Source organism: Melozone crissalis, unplaced genomic scaffold, assembly GCF_028551555.1.
Source record: "Melozone crissalis strain CALT ecotype California unplaced genomic scaffold, PUWL_Pcris_2 ptg000034l_1, whole genome shotgun sequence".
In the NCBI taxonomy this organism is placed as follows: domain Eukaryota; kingdom Metazoa; phylum Chordata; class Aves; order Passeriformes; family Passerellidae; genus Melozone; species Melozone crissalis.
Genome location: NW_026535812.1, coordinates 13,707,737 through 13,729,181, shown reverse-complemented (window position 1 = coordinate 13,729,181; position 21,445 = coordinate 13,707,737). Strand labels below are relative to the sequence as shown.

The 21,445-nt window shown below is 36.8% G+C and overlaps 1 protein-coding gene across 21 annotated transcripts in view; it reads left to right on the top strand.

Moving 5' to 3' along the window:
• The window catches only part of DLG1 (discs large MAGUK scaffold protein 1), a 140,083-nt gene that overhangs the window by 79,766 nt on the left and 38,872 nt on the right, over positions 1–21,445 (top strand). For 12 of the 21 annotated variants that reach the window (XM_054282814.1, XM_054282810.1, XM_054282809.1 and 9 more), the window contains 7 exons: positions 6,683–6,775; positions 10,085–10,138; positions 12,581–12,631; positions 13,602–13,726; positions 14,801–14,970; positions 15,490–15,626; positions 16,439–16,583. In XM_054282814.1, coding sequence (XP_054138789.1) covers positions 6,683–6,775; positions 10,085–10,138; positions 12,581–12,631; positions 13,602–13,726; positions 14,801–14,970; positions 15,490–15,626; positions 16,439–16,583 — 775 coding nt within the window. The remainder of the gene's footprint in view (positions 1–6,682; positions 6,776–10,084; positions 10,139–12,580; positions 12,632–13,601; positions 13,727–14,800; positions 14,971–15,489; positions 15,627–16,438; positions 16,584–21,445) is intronic. The other 9 variants (XM_054282820.1, XM_054282819.1, XM_054282813.1 and 6 more) reach the window with 1 other exon arrangement.

Sequence of the window (21,445 nt, the reverse complement as noted above, 5' to 3'; positions counted from 1 at the left end):
TGTGCTCTGTTCTTGTCACTGTCAGACTCCATGAAACAGTCTATAAATCCCTGAAGGTATTTTGAGATGAGTATTGACTTTTGTGATTTTGAGGAAGGTGGATGCAAAGTTCTGAAAATAGCACACTTCACTAGTGACATGTCCTGTGGCATTCTAGGTTGTAGTTCAGAGAAAAGATACAAAACTGCACTGGCAGACCTTAACCTATATATCTCTAGAAAGAATCTATGCTTTTTAAAGTCAGCTTTGTCACTGGGTATTGGATCAAAATTGTTTCTTACCACTTTTGAGTTTTTGTGCGCTTTGGAAGATATTTTATTTCCTGCTTTCAAGAAGAGATGATGAATATGGAATTGTTTTCATCAGTCAAGTCTGATTTTGGAGTTACTGATTTTGGAGTATCTGCTTGAAGGCAGTGGGAAGGGTGAAGTACAAAATTATTTTTAGAGTATTCTTCTGGCTATTAGAATTGCTTTTTGAAGTCATGAAAGTTGGTCATTAAAGCTTTAAAAAAGACCTTTGCAGAAGACATTTCTGGTGAAATATTAGTACTATTTTTCCTTTCTATGAGTATTGTTGTTACTCAGCTGTTGAGTGGGTGGTAGAGAACTTGGAAAGAAAATGATTCTTGAAGAAAAGCTACTTAGAGAAGATTGCTGGTACTTTAACAGATTGCTGCAAAGTGTGCACTGTATATTTGATGCGGTAATTTAAAGAATAAAATATTGATGATTCAGCTTTGTGTTAGCAACAAATTGTTCAGAGTTGGTATTTAATATGAAAGCACAACCTGATCCTGAACCCTCTCTGGTTATGAAAAATCACTTAGCACTTGATATTAGAGTAGAGCAGCTCATGCTAGTAATTAAAGCAGTCAGTGGAGAACACTTGCTTTCTGCAGTCAAAGGTGATCTGCCAAACCTGTGCAGTTTCAGTTACACAACTGCATTTTCTGGCTTTGGCTTGTGATGTGTCCCCACTGCTTTGCAATGATGTCTAAGTTCTAGCTTTCATATTTTTCAGACTTTGTACTGCATTAGTGTATAACTCTGAACTTCATGTAAAGTATTAGCAAGTTCTCTTCACAGTTTAGTCAGACAAAACAATCCTTTCCCAGCTTGAGAACCAAGGACACCGTTACAGCTTCAGGCCCAAAAAGTACAAACAGAGAGATGAGGAGAGGAGTCTGGGAGGATAGGACTGCATAACCTAAAGCTGTAATGGGACAATCAACCCCAATGTGGGAATGGACCAAAACTTATAGAAGTGTGAAAACTCATGACCCTTGTCCATCTTGGGTGTAGCCTCAGCCAGGCTCTGGTAGTGCCCAAGGTGTAGCCTTTGAAGGCCTTTTAATAAATATCTGCTTTATTCCTTTAACACTATCTAGCCTCTGTCCCAGGTAGCCTTCCAAGACATGAGCAAGAGTTTTTATATTCTACCAGTGTGACTCCAAGGCAGGCTCTGCCTTTACCTCACATGTGAATATAATTGGGCAGACTGATCCCCATGTCTCTCAAATATCTGATTAATCTCTTTTAATAACATTCTTCTTGTCTTCTCTTCCTTTTCTTGTGTTTTTTTTTCATTATTTTTTCATTTTGTTTACACCATGGTTGTTCTATATAAGCATTACTACACTTTGATCGTGCTGTAGCCACTTTGTATACTGGCATTTCTACCACTGAAATTTCAATGCAGCCTGGGTTTTTTTACTGAAGAGTCTCAAGGCACACTGTGCAGCATGGATGAGGTATTTTGCCTGTACCTCTTGTTCCTTGACTGTGTTTTGGTGCTTGGGCTGTTGCTTTCGGAACTACAATTGCCTTCAAGGTTTTGTTTTCTTTTAATTGTTGATATCTTACTGATATCACCTCAGGGGCTAAAGGCATGATGACTGCCAGAAAAAAAATCATGCTCTTAGCAGTTTTCTGCTGCATATTGTTCCTTCTTTTGCCACTGAAATCAAAAGGACTGAAAGCACACAGCAGATATGTGAATTCCTTTGCCTCATCTTTTGTATTGTCTTCCCCTTTCCTGCTTGGAGGAGAATGTAGGAAGCCAGACAGCTGAGTTTACAAGAATGTGATATTCAGCATCTCTTCCCCTTGCCCTCAATTTTCTTAGCACTCTTAAAAGCTAATTTATTTTTGTTTTAGTCAACACACTACTTGGTCTATGTGTTTTCAACAAAGTTGATGTCTCCAGGAATAAAACATTCCTTTTGAATCTGGAACATCGCATATTTTGGGATTTATTATGTATGCAAGACAAAAGCCTTATACCCCAAGCCTCTCTTCTCCTTCTTTAATGCATTTTAATGTAATAGACATGAATATTGTCTAATAGTAATTAGGCAATGTCATGCTGGGTATTGATATGGAAGTAAAATGCATGGTAGAAATGCATCTTGCTAAACCTCAAGCATTCTTGAATGTCTCTGGAAAATAAATGTTTGTGGTCTCCAAAATCTGCCATTTAGCAAGCTCTTGCCAAAGAGGATTCTGATACAGGGCCTTCAACACAGGACAGGTCCATCCCAGTAATCCCTGCAGGCTGATGAGTGTGCCTCAGAGCTGCTCAGTATTAATGCATCTGTGGACATTTCTCAAAGGAGAAAAACTTATTATTTGCTGGTTTTGAACTATTTACCCTCATGCACATTCACAACATGCTTATCTTCATCTCTGCCTTTGCCCTTCAGTATCAAACCCCACAGGCTCCCAGGCTTTCTGGAACAGAACAAGCTGGGTGCACCTGAGCTCACATGTATTAGGGAGACCCAGTCCTCCAGCTCCTGAATGCTTCACAGGCCAAAGACATTCCTGCTGTGTGCCTGCACAAGTCTGAGAATGTTGGTATGGCCAAGACATTTCTGGTTTCCTGTCACTGGCCAGGAACATTTCTGTCTCTGCGTTATGAATATTGCAGTAATGAAACGTTTGGCAGCTCTTGATTGCATCCCCTCTGGATAGAAGAGGAGACATGGCAGCTCTTGGTGATTAGAGGAGCATCTGTCAGTACCTATTTATCTCTTAATATTCATGCTATAAATAACTGGAAATGTTTTTACTTAGGTCTGTATGTCTCTTCCTTTATTCTGCATGTAAAAATTCTGCTGACTCATAATTTAAATAGTCACAATTGCTGTAGGAAGGTGTAATGTGAGATGGAGAATAACCATGTTCTAATGCTGTCAACTGATGAAACCTCTCCATGTTAGCTAAACACAGTACAGCTGACCTAATCAAGTTGTTTCCTATGGGCTGGTATCCTTCATTCTCATCATACCCAGCACCAGAAATTCAGATCCACAGCATGTTCCTAGAACAGACCCACTGGGCAAGAGCAGGTGCTGCACGCTGTGCCAGTGCTGGCTGTGGGTACCTGCTGAGAGCACGGTGGCCATTGATTTGACCCCACTTCTTTCCTGTGTAAGGCTGGGAATATAGATGTATTTAGCTGTCAATTTTCATATAGATGCTTGGGAATGACCTTTGACCCTTCCCCTTTTATAAAATTTAAAATAGGCTGGTAAAGTTAAATATTCAACAACGTGATTAAATCAAGCTGTTTTCTCTTTTTGGGGGGAATGGGGGAAGGATTAATTTTGGACCTTTTTTTATTTTGAATATTAGAATAAAAATGTAGTATAGAGATCATGCATCCTTAGCATTAAAAATTGAATGAATAGTAAAAACCTGATTTAAATATTCATTTAAATGTTCATTTAAATATCTTAAATTTAAAAAAAAAATTTAAACAGTGTGTGCCTGAAAGTTGTGGCTTCGTGGTGCTGCTGCATTTCAAAGAAATACAACTCTTGAAGTTGTTAACACAAAGTAATTTTTGTTATTATTATGGTATAAAAAATTTATTTTCTTTGACATTTTAATGTTGAAATCTTGAACAATGTATCTGCCCACTCACAATTCATATACTTTCCATCATCAACTGCTTGTAAATTCATTGATTTTCTGCCCCAAGAAGCATTCAGAACAGCAGAAAGAGTGAAAAATTTGTGGATGTAAGCCTTGGAAAAGTTTTGAGGTGGTAAAATGGAGAAAAAATTAAGGGATTGTAGAAGGTTTTGGGAGAAATAACCTTTGGAGCTTCTTTGTAATAGTCAGATGACTTTTGCCCTCTATTCAATAATTTGTGCATTGCATTGATTATTTGTGGCCAGCAAATTGGCTGGTGTGTGGTGGTTCAATGGTGCTCTTTAAATAGAGTGAGAGAGCACACAACATGCAGACCTAGCTAATGCAGAGCATGTAGGGCTTCTTCCTACGACCATAATCCAGAAAACATATTTTTAACTTCCTCAGGCAGAAATATTTTCATTTATTTTCCCTCCATAGTTTGGCTGGGTGTTTTTGGTTGGGTATTTGGTGGTTTGTTTTTTTTTTCCATTTGGGTTGGTTTTTTGGGGTTTTTTTGGTTGTTTTTTTTTTAATCAAAAAGGATTCTCAGTGTTGTGACTTTGATGAGTGCTCATGGTGTTGAGATGGGAACGCTCAAGCGCTCTGATGCAATGAGGAGCCCGAGACTGGAGATACACGAAGCTGCTCCTCTGCAGCCGAGGCAGCTGCTGCGGCACCCGCCGCGGGCACCCACCGCTCGCGCACCTTTCAGCTCCTGCACGCTGCCAGCGGCCGCCAAACACAGAGGGAAATTCACAAACCTGCGGGACAGTGTAAAAAAGAGCCCTACAAAAAGCACAGCAAAAGTAAAAGCTGCTAGTGGTTGGGTGTCTGATGGCTCCTGCTCCAATTGCTCTGTAGGGAAGGTAGGTGTTGCAATGTGTGTTTGGAGATGTGCGTTTTTGTGCAAACTGTTGGAAGTATGTTGCATTCTTTTCTTTCAGTAGTTTTAGCCCTGCTGTTTCTAATGACTTTCTTACCAACTTTTCTTTTATATTTTATTGCTGGAAATCAAAGTAGTAATTATTGAAATCAGATTGGCAAAGGAATACTTGTTCTCGTGTTTTCTAGTGAAGGTTGCTGTACTTTATACAATAAGGGGGTTTACAGTAATTTCTTGAAAGTTTAGTTGACTTGATTTTTGCTCTCCAAAGTGTATCTTTTTGTTGTTTCCTAAGAACAGAATTTGCTGAATTTTACAGAATTTGTTGGCTTAGTTGGTCTCCTTGAGGATGTGTATGGTGCTGTGATATACCTACATATTAGTTGGTATTTCCTCACTGAAGGACTTGCTGTGGGTTAAACACAAAAAACTACTTACTTTGGAACAAGGCAGACTTAAAGGGGTATCTCATATTTTGTATGAGTAGGGCCAAATTGGTGTTTGAGCTGTTTACTTTGATTTTCATCTGAAGCCTGGGTTGTTCTTTAAGGAGCCACAGGTTTATTGCACTGAGCATTTCCTGCATCCTTTGCAAAAGGCATATTAATATTTTTCCAGACCAATTTAGATTCTTCCCTACCCTCTTCTTTTTAAGCACTTGAAATATTGTCCTTTAGTCTTTAGATGTAAGAATGCTTTAATGACATTAGGATTAACTCTCAAGATACCAAACATATTTTGTTCTTACATCTTTCAGTAATTGCAATGTTTTTCAGCAGCTTTCATTTTGGAAGGATTGACTTTGAGCTGAAAAAACCCTGTAGAAATACCATATGTACATTTAATATGTGTTGCTGTTCTTGGACTCTTAATGCAAATAGCATTATTTGCCATTACTGTTTAATTTGGTGGCTGCTGTTGATGTATGCTGCTTTGTATTTTAAGGTATCTCAAACTTTTAAAATGTTTAATACTCTTATGTTCTGGGGTTTTTGTTCACTTTTGGGATTTAGTGTTTTCTTTTGTCATTATGCTTCATTATTTTTAATGATCACAAGAATGTCTTGGAACATCTAAATTGCAAGAGCTTTGATCTGCTGTTCAGCTTGTAATGTTGATGATAGTTGCCAGCAGTTTGTGTTGCTGACAGCTTGTTGACAACCAGTATGTGAACATCTCAAAGACATTTGAGTCAATGTTTTGCTCAAAATGCTGTTTGGAATCTTACTCCTTTGCAGCTTAATTGTCACTAGGTTCCCTGGTTATTATTTTAATGAAGATTCTTAAGACCAAAATTGTCCTAGTCTGCAGATGTTTGGTAAACATCTGTGAAGATTTGTGAGAGATAAATTGAAGTGTTTTAGCACCTTCCACCCATTTGACTAAAAGTTTTTCTTTGATTTTTGCTAAGTTTAGAAACCATAAAGTCCTTCTGATTTTTCCTCTTTATCAAAGAGGAATATTAGCTTTGTTGAGTGCTATTAACTTCAGCCCATTTCCCTGCTTTTGCACTCTGTTGTATATTGGTGAAGGGATTCTGTTGTGAAACCAGCCCACAAAAAGCCTGAGTCTGTCTGTTCATTGACCCGAGCAGGTTCTTTGTTGGACCCAAAGTCTCAGTGCTGCAGGGAGAGTGCCTTGGTGTGTGATATAACCCACCTGGGCATGTCCAGCTACTCTGGTTCCTCACCATCGGTGCAGTGCTGGGCATGTGTGCCATGGGCAGTGTGGTTCACAGGGGCTGTTCTGCATTGCAGTTAGGCTCCAAATCCATGTTCTAGTTCATAGTTGTTTATGCTGTTACATTTGAGTCTTGTTTGTTTGAAACTGTTTTTCTAGTTTTCCTTATTTTTGACATTTTGTTGGTGATTTTTAGCCCACAGAAGCTGTTCCTTCCTCTTCTCCCATTGTCCCTGTGATCCCTGTCCCACCAGTCCCTGCTGAGACCATCCCATCCACCATACCACAGGTTTTTATTCTGTTTTGTTTTGTTTTATAAAACTTGTTCAACTTTTATTTTTTAATTTGTTTTGTTGCTTTGCTGAAATACGCCTTTTGCTACTCCGCACTCAGTTTTGAGGTGAACTGTTAAATACCTATAATTTTGCCCTAACTTTTGTTCATTTTATGACAGCTTTTAGTACATTAAAATATTTATATTTTCATATAGAAGTGACTAGTAAGTTGTGATAAAACTAAAGAAAAAATAACCACAAGAATGGAAAGGACCAGTGGGATATTTTGTGTTCATATAGTAATTTCAGGGCCATTGCATCTGTACTAAAGCATTATTGCTTGATTTGTTTCTAAAGAAAATGTTTTCTCATCTCCTCTGAATACTTCATACATGTCTTTCTTTGGTTGCTCTTGCATGGTGTTTCTCATGTTCTGCACCCATTTATTGGTATTACTGTTTTGGGGGACATTTAGAATACAAAAGAGATATTTTACCTTGCCATTCCTAACAAATTTGACTTGTAAAATGTTTCCCTTCTGAACCTTCGTCTTTTAGGTCCCATAATGTCCAAACAGCCCCCAAAACAGAAACCAAACCCAAGAAAAGTGAGGGCAGTAACATGCGTTAATGTTGGTATTTCCCATGTAATTTGGAATATGTGACCACAGCATGGCAAGCCATGCAACAACCCAGTTAGCCAGCAGTTACATTTCTGCGAATAGATTGACATTCTGGTTTTTTTGTAACTTTACTGTAACTTTCAGTGCAGAAATCTGAAATGATGAGTCCACCCCATCTGAAAAGATGGATTAACTTTTGGGATTGTTTGATGACAGATGTTTATTAACTTTAAAAGGAAATTAAGCTATCCAGAATATTACTTGAAAATTTTTGTAGTATGGAAGTCAGTATTTTTTTTCTTAATTTTTTACTTTCAGGCTACTTGACTAACCTTGCAACAGGTGGTAATCTTTGTCTTTGCTGAGTTTTTATTTTTTTTGCATAACCCATAATTAGCAAAACTTCTTGCAGTTGCCTGTTTTATAGTGCAATTTCCAGTAGATGTGTGTTTATTTGAATCTCTCACCTGTACTTCTTCCACCAGGAAGACCAGAAATTTGATTAGTTTTAGAAATACTCCCTTCTAATAGGGGGATTCTGCCCACATCAAGATTTGAGGTGGCAAAGCCTGGCAAAGCTTTTTTCATTCATCATTGAAAAAGATGGTAAATTTGGTAAATGGCTGCTGCTTGATAAATATAGGAGTGTTAGGAGCAATAACTTAACTTACAGAAGGGCTTTTACATTGGTTAGCTGATTTGTATATCAAACATACTGTTTACCAAAGCTCACCTACTAACAGCAACTTTGCTTTTAGTTGTCTTTTTTTTTTTGAACATGAAAATAAGAACACTTGTCTGTCTCAAAAATAAAAATCATGGGGAACCAGTTTTCACTGGTGCTGTATACGTTGAATATAATTGGATGTTACAGAATCCTAATATTAAATAAAAACACATTCCAAAATGGAGTGAAAAGAACATGAGTGAGCAGTTCAACCTTGCTTTCTTCTGAGTAAAACCATAAAAACATATGTTTTTATTAAAATATATGGTTGTATTTCTTGTAACCTTAACAATGAATTATAGTGATGAATAATAGGTTAGGATTTTTAGTACAGGATCTTAATTTTAATTTACTCTTATTTTAATAGAACCTGCACTTGAATAAGAAGCAGAAAAGGAAATTTAACTTAGTGGCAAAAAATGGTTGTGAAGGATAGTGTTGTTTTGACAGAGATTTTTATTGTGACATTAATAACTAGTGCTTAATGTCTTTACTGCATGAAATGTGCCAGTGCTTCTATTGAGAGAACTGCTGGGTGAGAAAGGCTTTTGATTGCATATTGACAGTCATATGTGTCATCCTTTTTGTTTCCTCTTACTTTTAATTGTCTGCTTTGTTAACGTGTGTAGGTCCCACCTGATTCTAGTACTTATTAAATCACACAGGCTTAATTTGTGACACTTGATAGCAGATTGATGGCTCCTGTCTAATGATGGGAGATTATTCATCTCAGCCTTTTCAAAGGCACTTCTGAGTCATCACTTCCTAGGTTTAGGAGCTTTTAAAAGTCATAAATTCTTCAGAAGTATGTTGCTGTCATAGTAATGAAACAAAAATGCAGAATATGAATAGGTTAATGCAATTGTCATGTTTTTGCAGGGTCTTAACTTTACCTTTGCATGAGTTTAATGCTGGCTTCTTTTGCAGCCTATTAAACTATCCCTGAATTTATTTACACATACACACACACGCACCTAGGAGATTAAAAAAAGGAATGTCATAATTTTAAAGATAATGTATTTTTATACATATTAAAAAACCCCTCAGATTCATTAAAGCAGTAAGGAGATTAACTTTGTTTAGTGCCACTGAACTTAATAATTAACAGTATTTGGAGTCTGGAATCTATCTGGACACTGTTTGTTTGTTTGGCTGATGTTCCTAGAGCAGGCTAGATGCTGCCTATTTTAAAGGCAGATAGTTGATGGATAATTGGGAAATCTGTTTATTTGGAAACGTTTCAGAAAAAGGCCATCAGATCCTATGGGTTTTGTTTTTGTTGAAACCACATTTTTCACAGAAAAATTCTCAGTGTATGAGACCAAAACTGTAAACTTACTCTAATGGTTCCTGGCTTGTAAAAATGCTAATATTATTTCAGCTTTCTGTGGCAATAATCTCTGGCTGCTTATGCTTGTTAATCCTTAACAATTTTCTGATGGAAGCCCGTGCTGCTGTGGGGTAAATGAATGCCTGCTGTGGGTTTGCTTTTGCAAGTCATTTCTGTACGTCCTTTCTTGCCTAAGCTGCATTTCTGCAGGTTTCCATTTAGCAGTTTTTGAAGGGGGTGGTTCACTGCTCCTGATGGGAAGAAAGGGAAATCGAATCCACTGAAAATTGGTTTTGAGATACTGAGTGGTAAAACAACCTCTGCATATCATACCACAAGTACTGGGGCAACTGGCATCATGTCAAATGGTAGCATGACTCAGGTTTTCTTTTGAAAAACAAGGTAATAAATGTCAGTACGTAGATATTAAATATGATCTCAGACTTCCCTAACGGTGTGGGTTTATGTCAGGGAAGCAATTTGTCCAGGATAGTAACAAGTGTTTTAGAAGGTCAGTTTTGAGATTCTCAAGGTCAGGCTGCCTTTTAATGGAACTTTGAGAAAGCCAGCAAGTTAAATTCTGTAAAATTATCAATAGTGCATTTTCTTATGCTGTTCATTTTTTTTATGTTTCATTTTTAAAGGCAAATCCCCCTCCAGTGCTGGTGAATACAGATTCTTTGGAGACTTCAACATATGTAAGTCTACACTTGCTTTCAATTCTAACTTTAAATCATGTTTTATGAATGTAGTTGGGTACACTTGTTGTTGCTGTTTAAAAAGACCTATTTTATCTCTCTGATGGTGCTTGATTTTGTCAGCTCTCATGATGGTTATTTAAACTCCTTAAATAGCTGTTTCATGAAAAAAAATGTTGCAGATTTCAGGTGGGAATTTTTCTGTGTTCCAGTGTATGGCAGTGCAAAACACAACTGAGATCCCAGAGGTTCAGTGTTCAGAGAACAATCTGTTTCTTCAACTGTGCAGGCAGATACTTTAATATTTAATGTGCCATTTCTGTTGCACTTCTCATAAAAACATTTCTTCATACAGTGGCTATACTTAAGGTTTTAGTGCTATAAATATTCATAAAAATGAGTTGGTTCTGTTTGAAATATTAAGGTAATAAGTGTAGTTATGTGGAGGCTGAGCTGTTCATTTGTCAGACATAATTACAACATTTACTTATAAAGTCTTCTATCTAGGGGAAGGCCCTGGAAATAAAGCTTAGCTTAGTGGGTATGAGATCCCTTTAAAACTTGGAAAAGATAGACTGGGTCAGTGATTTTTATCATGTGATATATTCTTGCTTCTGTCTCTGCTAATGTTTGGTTTGTTAGATGAATAAATTCAACGGTAATTTTTCAAAAAAAGAGAGAGTATAGAACTAAGCTAAAGGAGAAGATAAAATTATGGAGGTTTTTGTTTACTCCTGTTTATGTAGAAGATATTTTAAATTGTATTAAAGACCTTTGTACATGGAAATAAGAGACTGCTTAAATATATTAGGATCAGCTTTGTTTTGTGTAATGGCAATGAATAGGGAAATGATTAATCATCCTTGTTATTTATTTAATAAAAAAGAAAAGAAAAGAGCACTGCACACTGATCAATCATCATGACCCTTTTGCAGGTAGTGTAATGCTGGATGACTGCTTCAGTTAGCACATGTTGTCATTCCTGTAGATAATAGCTCAAGGACTAAGCTACCATCAAAACTTCTTGATCACAGTGGCTTCTTTTGTGTTGGTGTAGCAATAGATCCAGTTTCATGGATTCAGAAGGTCAGGACCTCATCCCTTTTTAATAGAGAAATATCATGTGTTAAAACCACTGTATCTTTTCCACTGAACAAACTGCTAAGGACATAATCATTTTTGAGGTACTTTGCAAAGATGATAATCTGTTATGTGTGGAATGGATATGGCTTCTATTGTCAGGGGAATATAATTAGGGAGTGAGGGATAAAAGAGCTTAATATTAGACAGCCTGTAGAAGTCTTGGCAGTGCCAGCTTTTGGAGCATTTAAATATGTTCAATAAACATAGGAGGAAGGAAGTAGCTTGATCTTAATTTTATTTGGGGTGAATTAAATTCCCTTTTTAAAGTCTCTACTAGGAAATGGTCAGGTTTTAAAATGCTTGCTTCTATATATGTTTTTTATCTTTAGTGTGTTAAGACTAGAGAAGTCTTTCCAGATATTCTATATCTTAAGGGTAGGCAAGGTCCTTTGTAAAGTAATAGTATAACTGCTATATTGTACCTTGTTTAATATTTCATCCTAAAAGGCTAGGAATATGGAATTATCTGTAGCTGCTGTAGGTAACTGTGGAGGAAAGAATTTGAATTCCAAGATATCTTGGAAAAAAACTTACTCTTGAATATATAAATATGATTGAGAATTTGTTATTTAATTGATTTTGGTTAGTTTTGATATTTTTTTGCTTCTGGTATTTGGTTCTTTCCTTATTCTGTAGGTAGCAAAGAATGTGGGTATCCTTTCTAACTGGAGGATGACAAGGCTTCTTTCTAGGATTTCAGTTTTTCATCAAGCTTTATAAAGTATTCTTCTAAACTCTTTTACTCTTTTTGTCCCTATTTTAAATTGCTGAACTTTAATATGTATGTGACTTGATAAATAGTAGTATAAACAGTTGTTAAATATTGCTTTAGAAGGATCTTGCCTATTTCTCATGAGAAGATGATATAAAGCATCCATCTTTGATTTTTCTCTGCTCAGTGTGGAACAATAAGTGGAAAATGCTGCTCTGTTCTTCCTTACAATTCTTCTCTATCCCACATTCTCTTTCTTTATTCTCAGTTTCAAGTTGCTGTATAGCCTGAGGAACATCTGAGGATCTCCAGAGCATTTTTTCTTTCTGGCAGTCAGAAGCAGAGGGCCTGTGCCCTACAGTAGTTGTGTGGAACAGTCTGCTCTCTGAACAGGCACCTTTTAAACTTGTACAAAAAGATTGTCTGATTCATAAATACAGAGTGGTGTGAAAATCACATGTCCCCTCTGAGCCCAGTGGTCACTGTGAGTCAGCTGAGATTTGATGGGAGTGAAGTTCCAACCAAGCAAAATGGTTTGTGTAAAGTGTAGGATTCTCTTTGAGTCTCATTTCTCTTTTTTTTAATAGGTCAATGGCACTGATGCAGATTACGAGTATGAAGAAATTACTCTTGAAAGGGTAACATGCTAAATGTCCTCTGTATTCTGTTTGAAATGGAATTTATGATACTTTAATATGAAAAATGGCAATCCAAACTAATTCTTACTCTTTTTATTTTAGGTAGATTATTTACCCTTATTTTAAAAAAAGTATATTCAGTTGCTAAGAAGGAATTGAAAGTTTTATTAATATCCGTGTCGACTGAGAGTAAAATGGGGGAATGGTCTCTTCTAAGTCATCCTGCATTTAATGTTGCTACCTAGGCTTGTAGAGACTAACAACACAGATTCTGATTTAATCTCCTGTATTGCTATTTTTCTCATAGGCTTTTATTTACATACTATTAAGTTTATATTGAGATTACAAGTGACATCTTGTCACATGCATTTCTTTGTTAGGTTTTCTACGTTGAGATCTAGCTCAGTTCACTTGAGGTGCACTGTTAACAAAAAGACAGAAAAAGACAGAAAGAAATGGTTTTATACCTGTGCAGTTCTGGTGGTTACTGAGAGGGTGAAGAGGTCTTGCAGTTGATGGTAAGGGCAAGTAATCCTCGAAGAGAAAAATGTCAGTCTGAATCTCTGCATCTGTGGGACTATATTAGAGGTGGGGCACAAGCTATTTAAAGGCTTTTTTCTGGGAAAAATGTGTCACTAATAATTTAATGAGGAGCAAATATTTGTATGAGTTATCTGGAATATCTAGCACTTTAGAGCTAAAAGATTTTTATGTAATTTATCAAGTTCAGTGAGAAAGCTATGGGGCTGGAGCTGTCACAGCTATACACTGACTTAATGTTCTCCTTACATGTATGTAAGTTGTAATTATACTTATTTTCATATAAATAAGTTATATATGTAGCATACTGCTTAATTTGTCTTTAAATATTTTTGTTTTCAGTGAAAATGATGTAGATTCAGTTCTATAGTGTATCAAATACACCAGAATACCTTTTCTCCAATAAATATTTTTCCTTTTCTATCTTTAGGGAAATTCAGGACTTGGCTTTAGCATTGCAGGTGGTACAGATAACCCACATATTGGGGATGATGCCAGTATTTTCATTACAAAAATTATAGCTGGAGGTGCAGCTGCACAGGATGGAAGATTACGGTAGGATGGATTTCTGTCTTGGGTTACTAAGTGCTGTTACTGTATTTTAAAAAGTGAATAGAAAATTTTCTGTTACTTTTAATGGTTTTATCCTCCTGCATTAAATGTTAAATAGGTTTTCTTTATGGAAGTGTTTTGTAAATAATGACAAATGCTTGAGTGGATCAATTTGTGTCTCCCAAACTAATGATATCTGCAGTTTAGGAAAATTAAGTGAAATTTTTCGATTCTGTGGTATAAATTTATTATTCCATGTGTTTCACAGTCCTTAATTCAAGAAGAAGGTAGCTCTTGTTTTTCCATATGTGGATTTTCTGATCCACAAAGTAGTTGAGTTTATTAACAACCCTTTTTTATGCTTGGTAATAATTCAGTGTCCTAATTTTTCAAAGATAGCCATCCACATTGTTTGTAGGACAATTTTTTTTCCTCTTGTGTTGCCAAGAACTTGGCCCATCATTTCATGTGCAAATACCTGCTGTATTATGGGTTTTAGTCCTAATGAGCTTAGTTCAAGGCTTCATTTTAGCTTGTTGGCCATTGTCAGAGGTACATCTGGCAGGACACGGTGACAGGTGGGCCTGGCATTGCACTTAGTGTAATGAGGGCTCAGAGTTACTGCAGCAGCATGTTAAATGGACTGGAAGGCCAGCACTTAAACTGCTTGTGAAAAACAAGATTGACTTGTTCATATCATGGCTTCAAACTAATATGTTTGCACTGTGTGCCTTCTAGGTTTTGGTTTTTTAGATTCTGTTTTATAGCCGTAAACAAAAGGTAATTTTTGCAGACATCTGTCAAAAACACTGTCAAAATAAGGTACATATAATAAGGTGCCCTCTTCAGCCATGAATTAAATATTCCTCTTAAATATTTCCTAGTGATCCTTGGTTTATTTTTAAGCCCTAATAATTAATTTCAGAGCGTTGTCTTGAATGAGTAGAACTTTGGAGATAAATCTCTGTGTTTTAATGCCTTAACATGTATGTTAGTGTATTATAGATACAATATTAGGCTCCTGATGTGTGCACTGTGCTGTAACACAGCAGCTGAGCATGACTGTTGCTGTCTCAGGGTCAATGATTGTATCCTGCGAGTAAACGAGGTGGATGTTCGGGATGTGACACACAGCAAAGCCGTGGAGGCACTGAAAGAAGCAGGATCCATTGTACGATTGTATGTCAAAAGGAGAAAACCAGTCACAGAAAAAATAGTGGAAATCAAACTTGTGAAAGGCCCCAAAGGTACATTGGAAATCTAAAGTATCTGTTTCATAAGGATAGAATTGAAACTGTTCTTGTAGAATGCCAACTTTTCTTTTAAATGATGAAAAATGTTTCTGGTTGTATCTAGTAATTTTTAAGTACATTGAAATTGGAGTGAAATACTTAATTGGATTACCTAGTAAGGATGTTTGAGAGATTAAAAATAATTTAGGGAAATTAATTACTGGGCAATATGACTATAAATATATAGATGCTATAGCATGATGATGCTTACAGTTCTGCTCTGCCCATACTTCACAAAGCATGAAGTAAATGATCTAGCTTTTGGTTTTCAGAATTGTGTATGTGTTATATCTTTTCTAGAGCTTTATTTTCAAGAAAATTATGGAGTTCACTTGAAAAGGCATCAGAATTACTTCAGCCAGACCCTGATTGTATATATTTGTGTTATATAAGGAGTGTTATTATTTATGTAAGAATTTAAATCCAATGATTGCAAAAAAGGTTTCTTGAGTAATGCTTTTTATCTTCAAGCAGGTCTTGGTTTCAGTATTGCTGGTGGTGTAGGAAATCAGCATATACCTGGGGACAACAGCATTTATGTAACCAAAATCATCGAAGGTGGGGCAGCACACAAAGATGGCAAACTTCAGATTGGAGACAAACTTTTAGCTGTAAGTAAGAGCTGCATTTTTTTAATAGTCATTCACTTTTAGGCTCAATAGGGGCATGATTCAATTTGTGGTTAAGCTGCCTGGAAATCAGTGATAAAATTAAATCTGCATCATTCAACACCATCCCATCAGGAAATCTGAAATCTATTCCTCAGCCCAATGTTCCATGCAAAACCTGTATAAATCAGCATATTTATTTCTGATGCCTGCTATTATTTTTCTGGGATCTGAGTGACAGAATTGTAGACAAACATACAATGGAATTGTTTCTTTTTTGAAAATAGAAGAATGGAATGGAACTCCTTGTACTGGTGGCTGGCCAGCCTGTAGTCAAGCTGCTGCTTATGTTGCATTTCAGTGTTTGTCATACTTTTGAATGGGGTTGTTATTTTTTTAAAAAGCTTAAAATAGCTTCAAAGTTGAATTTTTCTATACACAAAGTAAAAAAATCTCTTCAACTTCCTGAAATTGAATCCACAGTTTTTTTGTCCAGATAGAAAAATGAGAGCCATAGCCATACATTACAGAATGTAACTTTATGTCTCCGTGTTTAATTTGTACTGCAATTACCAAATACTGCAAAATGACTTTTCAGTCTTCAAGAGTGGTAGGAATGAAAATCTATTAAAAAAATAGCAACAAAATGCTTTTAGAAAACTTGCAGGAAACTTATATAATTTCATGGTACCAGATATGTCTGGGGCATGTGAATCCTAATAAAGACTCTCAATGCCTGTTCCAACAGCCTTCAGTGAGTGTCCAATGGAAACAGTACATTTTTCTGGGTTCAGAGTGTTTGTTTTTCTCTTCAGGTCAACAGTGTTTGCTTAGAAGAAGTTACTCATGAAGAAGCAGTGACTGCCTTAAAAAACACATCTGACTTTGTTTATCTGAAGGTTGCAAAACCCACCAGCATGTTCATGAATGACAGTTATGCCCCTCCTGACATCACAAACTGTAAGTTCATCTTATCTTTCTGATTTAATTAATTTTCCCTTTAAGGCATTAACATATTTCATTTTTAGTATTTTAACTTTTGCAAGCTTAAAAAATTATATGAGGCAAAAATCTGATATAAGTTGATTAATGAGGAAAATTATATACTATACAGAAAAACATCCTATAGCTTGTATACTGAAAAGACAGCAGCAGCAGGGCTCCAGGTGTGTTTTTGTGGCTGTCATGGCCCAGTCCTAGAGACTCAGTGTTACTCATCACTTGCTGGTGAGTAAAAGGGGAGAGAACAAGTATCTTATGCTCTTGGGGTGTGAAGAGTAGAAAGCAGTGCACTCTGAGGGTGTTCAGTGTCCTGTAAACTAAGAGGTTGGTGATGCTCTGATGTTTTTCCCATTTTCCTGGTTTTGCTTGAACTTGCATATACTTGAATAAACTGAACAGGGAGGAGTTCTTGCTCTGGTGCCTTCCTGTGAATGTGTTAAAAAATTCCATGTTAACTTATTTGAAATATGGCTTCAGTTTTGACATAATAATTGATAATTTGAATGGAAAAACTGTGAATGCTGTATTGAAAAGTAGGTACAACAATTTCTTATTGACATAAGGGTACTACTGACAAGAGTATTTTCAAAGTCAAACATACAAATCCAGAAAGTTCAGGGTTGGACTACAATGTAAAGAAATATTTGAATTGAGTATACTTAAGAAGGTTATTATCATTTAGTTGTTGGACGAATGGAAGATAATGATATAACTGCATATTTCCAAGACTGAATAGACTGACATTTCTGGATTACCAGTTTTACTCATGTTGTCACATAAAATGGTTCTAGAGGAGACTTATTTTAGGTACTGCTTTGTTTCCTGCCATTAGATATGTGCAATTGATATGTAGCACTGATCTGTTTAGGTACTACTTCATATGAAAGAAAGGAACACTTTGGGACTGAGAGATGTAATTGACAACAGTATGTAAAGAACAACAAACTAAAGTGCAGCACAACAAAGACTGAAGTACCTTATAAGTCCATCATTTATTGGCAATAGCTACAGTATCTTAAAATCTATTTGTAAGCTTATTGAATTACAATTTGGAGCTAATTAGGTTTTATCTCCACTGTGTTATTAGAGGTATGCTCTGGAAGGCTCCATTCCTTGACATATCTAATTTTCAGCCTCCACTGATTCTTCCCCTGTTTTCTACTCATATATTTTATGGTTAGAGAGCAGCCATTTTCCCTTACTGTATCTAGTTTGTTCAATAACCTTTCCCACTGTTTCTTTGGAAAGTAGACTTCCCGTTCTCTCTCCATATGACTGGTCTTTTCATATATTTCACCTGGAATTCATATTTTTTTGGAAAAGAGAAGTCTGATTTTTACCTAATGTTCCTGGTAATGTTGCAGTAATGCAGTTACACTGCTGTGGATGGGGATGTGACAAACCTTGAAGTATCTCATCTCTTACTGGTGCACCTTGACTCAATCATTGGAATACTTACTTTGTTAATCTTTTGTGGGGTCAAACACAAAAACTGTAGAAAGTTTGAGGGGGGGAAGGTAGAGAAGGAGCTGATTCCTAGTAACTTGCCCAGTGTTAATAAATCGATGACAGTGGCAGAGGTGGCTGTTGGTTGTTGGACCTCTTGTCATGCAGAGATATTCATTTCTCTCAAATGGTGGATGAGCTGGAGGCTCAGTTCATTGAAGGCAAGTGCATGATAACACAGATCCATAAGAGAGTGCCTTCTTCAAGAATTCCTTCTCAGCATGTCCAGTGACTGGACAGATCAGGGAGGTTCTGTGAAGGGTAATCTCACATGACTGCCATGAGGATGTCCTCTGCCATCTCGCTGTGAGTCCCTAATTTCTCAGGAAGCGTGACTTGGTGTCACATCCGTTACCAGAGATAAATGCCTGGTCATACATGTGGGCTCCTTTTGTCCCGTTACCATCCTCCCTCCAGAGTTTCTCTCTGTTTGCTCTCTCTCTAAGGGTGATTTGAGAGATGCTGGCATTCTGTGCAGCCCAGTATCCCATCCTTTGTGGGAAGTGTATTTCTATCCTTATACTGAGAAAAGCCAGTTTCCTGACCCTGTCATGTACCTCAAGCTCCAGCAGCTGCTTCTGGGAACCTCTCTCTTCCAACTCAAGTATTCTGAAAAAAGAGTCATGGAAGTTTTTCTCAGATGCCAGACATTTCTCTGTCTTTTAAAGACCCTTGACAAGGTTTGTGGGCTGTCTGTACTTTTGAGTAGATTTTCTGAGTTGTGTTTCATTTAGCTACAGTTCCCTTGAGTTCTCTATCTGAAGATACTGTTTTTCACGGTTTCTGGTAGACCAAAGAACATTCTTCTGCAAAGTGCTGGGTTCTTTGATGAAACTTCAGTCTGTTTCTTTTCCTTACAACAGAAGAGCCTTTTCTACTCAAGGGTCCATGAGCTTCTGTCTCTGTTGATCAAAGTGCTGCTGGCTGTTACTGCAGCTGGTGAGGAGACTGAACCTACTGCTGGAATTTTGAACCCAAAGCAGACCTGAAGGTCTTGCTGAGGTGTTTAATGACTTAATTCCAGGAAATCAGCTTAGTCTTTTCCTCAGTCTTTCACTTATGAAGCACAACTGTGTGTTTCTGAGCTGCTAAATGTTATTTTTCTAATACAGGGCAGAACAAAAGCTTTTCCAGTACCTCTCAGCATTTGCACATTTACACTGGAAATCTCAAAGGGAGGCATCAATCTCCTCAAAGGCTGATTCTGCTTTTGCAACCAGAAAGCCTCTGCTTTCTGCAAGAGGCTGATCAGTTAGATAGAGCTACCAAAAAATGGTGGCACCTGTGTGTAGTATTTTATACTGCATTTAGCAGAGCAGTACAGGGCTCAAGAGCTTTACATTGGGGATTCTGAAGTGCTTTTGCCAGATGGCAGATATTAAAGAGGTATTTTCTAGGATCACCTGGATTGTGAGGCAGTGTTGAAACAGTTACTAGGCTTCTTTCTTCACCTACTCATCTGCAGCTCTTTTGAGACGTGTATTTGCAATCCTCCTTCCTATTTCTGTCCATGGCAATCCTTTTAGCCAGGTTCTTAGGAGTTCAGTCCTACCACAAAGGAGAAGTAAGATATGCACAGAGGCTCCTTGTGAACATGTCTACTACAAGTGGTGTTAAGGTAGAAACTCTATGATATGTGAACTGCTCACTTACAGAACCCTTGGGAGGTTTTTTGTTTGCTTATTTTATTTCTGGGATGTTTTTTGTTTGGTTGGTTGGATTTTTGCTTGTTTTGGTTTTTATTAAAGTTCTCATTTTATCAGAAATATCAAAAAGCACAGTGCACGGTGCTTGGTACTGTGCAGAGCGTGCCATAGATTGCTCACTGTGCTAACTTCTCTGCACTTGGTAGTTAATTCAAAAGTCCAAATTCAGAATTTGAAAGTGGCTTAATGTTTTTTTGAGAGAGATGACTGCTTTGATACAGGCCTCCTTTGAAGACATTATCAGTGATGCATTTTTGACTCCTAATTAATATCAAAGTATTTTTGTGCTTTTGTGTGTTGGTATATTGAGAAATAAAATATTGGAAGGGAGGGAATAATCAGTTTCTTCACTAGACATGGATGCCTTATCATTTCTTAAATGGCCTAAGTACGGGAAGAGAAGAATATGTAATAACAGTAAAAGACAATAAAGTTTTAATTTTATTGCGCATTTTAGAAATTATACTTGTGGTTGGTGTCTTCAGTTTACAGGTAATAGGAAAATAATAGGAAATCTTCCATTTTTTCTTTTTGTCTATAACTGTCTTATGTAAAGGAGAGGGTGGATTTGGAAATGGAATTACTTCATAAGAGTCTGACTTTTCCTGTCAAAGCAAGTTGATTTTATGGATGCAGTTTTCTGTTCATCCAAAAGACAGCTCCTTTATCAATTCCACCAGTAATAATATTTACCTGGAAATAGAAGTTTAGACCTTATTTAGGATTCAAAAAGTGATGACTTGCCTTTTCTTTCTGTCACGTTCCTCATGAATATGCTTCAGCTATAATTTCCATCTGAAGCAGTTTCAGGGGAGGTGCAGTCATGGTTTAGTGCAGAAGCTCCACAGAGAGCAGCCTCTTTGTGCCTTTATAGCTTTGCTTTCATAGCACTGAGAGGACCACTGAGAAAGGACCAGACTGTTCCAAGCAAGTAGCACATGTAAGACTTCAGGAAGGATGCAGCCAGTGCTCTTGTAGAACTGTCCACAGGTCTGAAATAATAAACTGTTATATTGATCAATAGCTGACTTTTAGTCACAGGGTGAAAGGATAAAAAATAAAAAAAATAAGGGAATGTAATAGGTGGTGTGTATGTTTCTGAACACAGTGCAGTTAAAAGCTGCAAGAACCTGAAAAACAATCAAATGAGAAGTAATGTAAGCCAATGAAAATAGAATTTGTATCTAATCTTTTCCTATAAAATATGCATCATTATGGCTACCATTGGCTTGTTGAAAGCAATTTCAAATTCATGTTGTGGCATGAGATAATTTAGTACAAGAACAGAATGTACAGAGCTGCTATACTGTGCAACAGTTGTTCAGGTTTTTTAATCAGCACCCATTTTCCTGTAGTTGGAAAAGAGCTCATAATGTCTCGCATTTCATTTTCATTTTAGCTTTAAAATTTTCTGAGAAAAAACAAAATAACTGTATTTGTGTGGTTTTGTTTTAAGCAAAATGTGTGTGCTTTTGAACTGCTGAAGCTGTTAATAGTGGATTTTAATGCTTGCTGATATGTTGACAGTTTTATCCTGATGCATATGATGCCATGTGAAGAATTTACTACACACAGGTTTTCTAGAAATCTTGAACAATGCAGGCACAA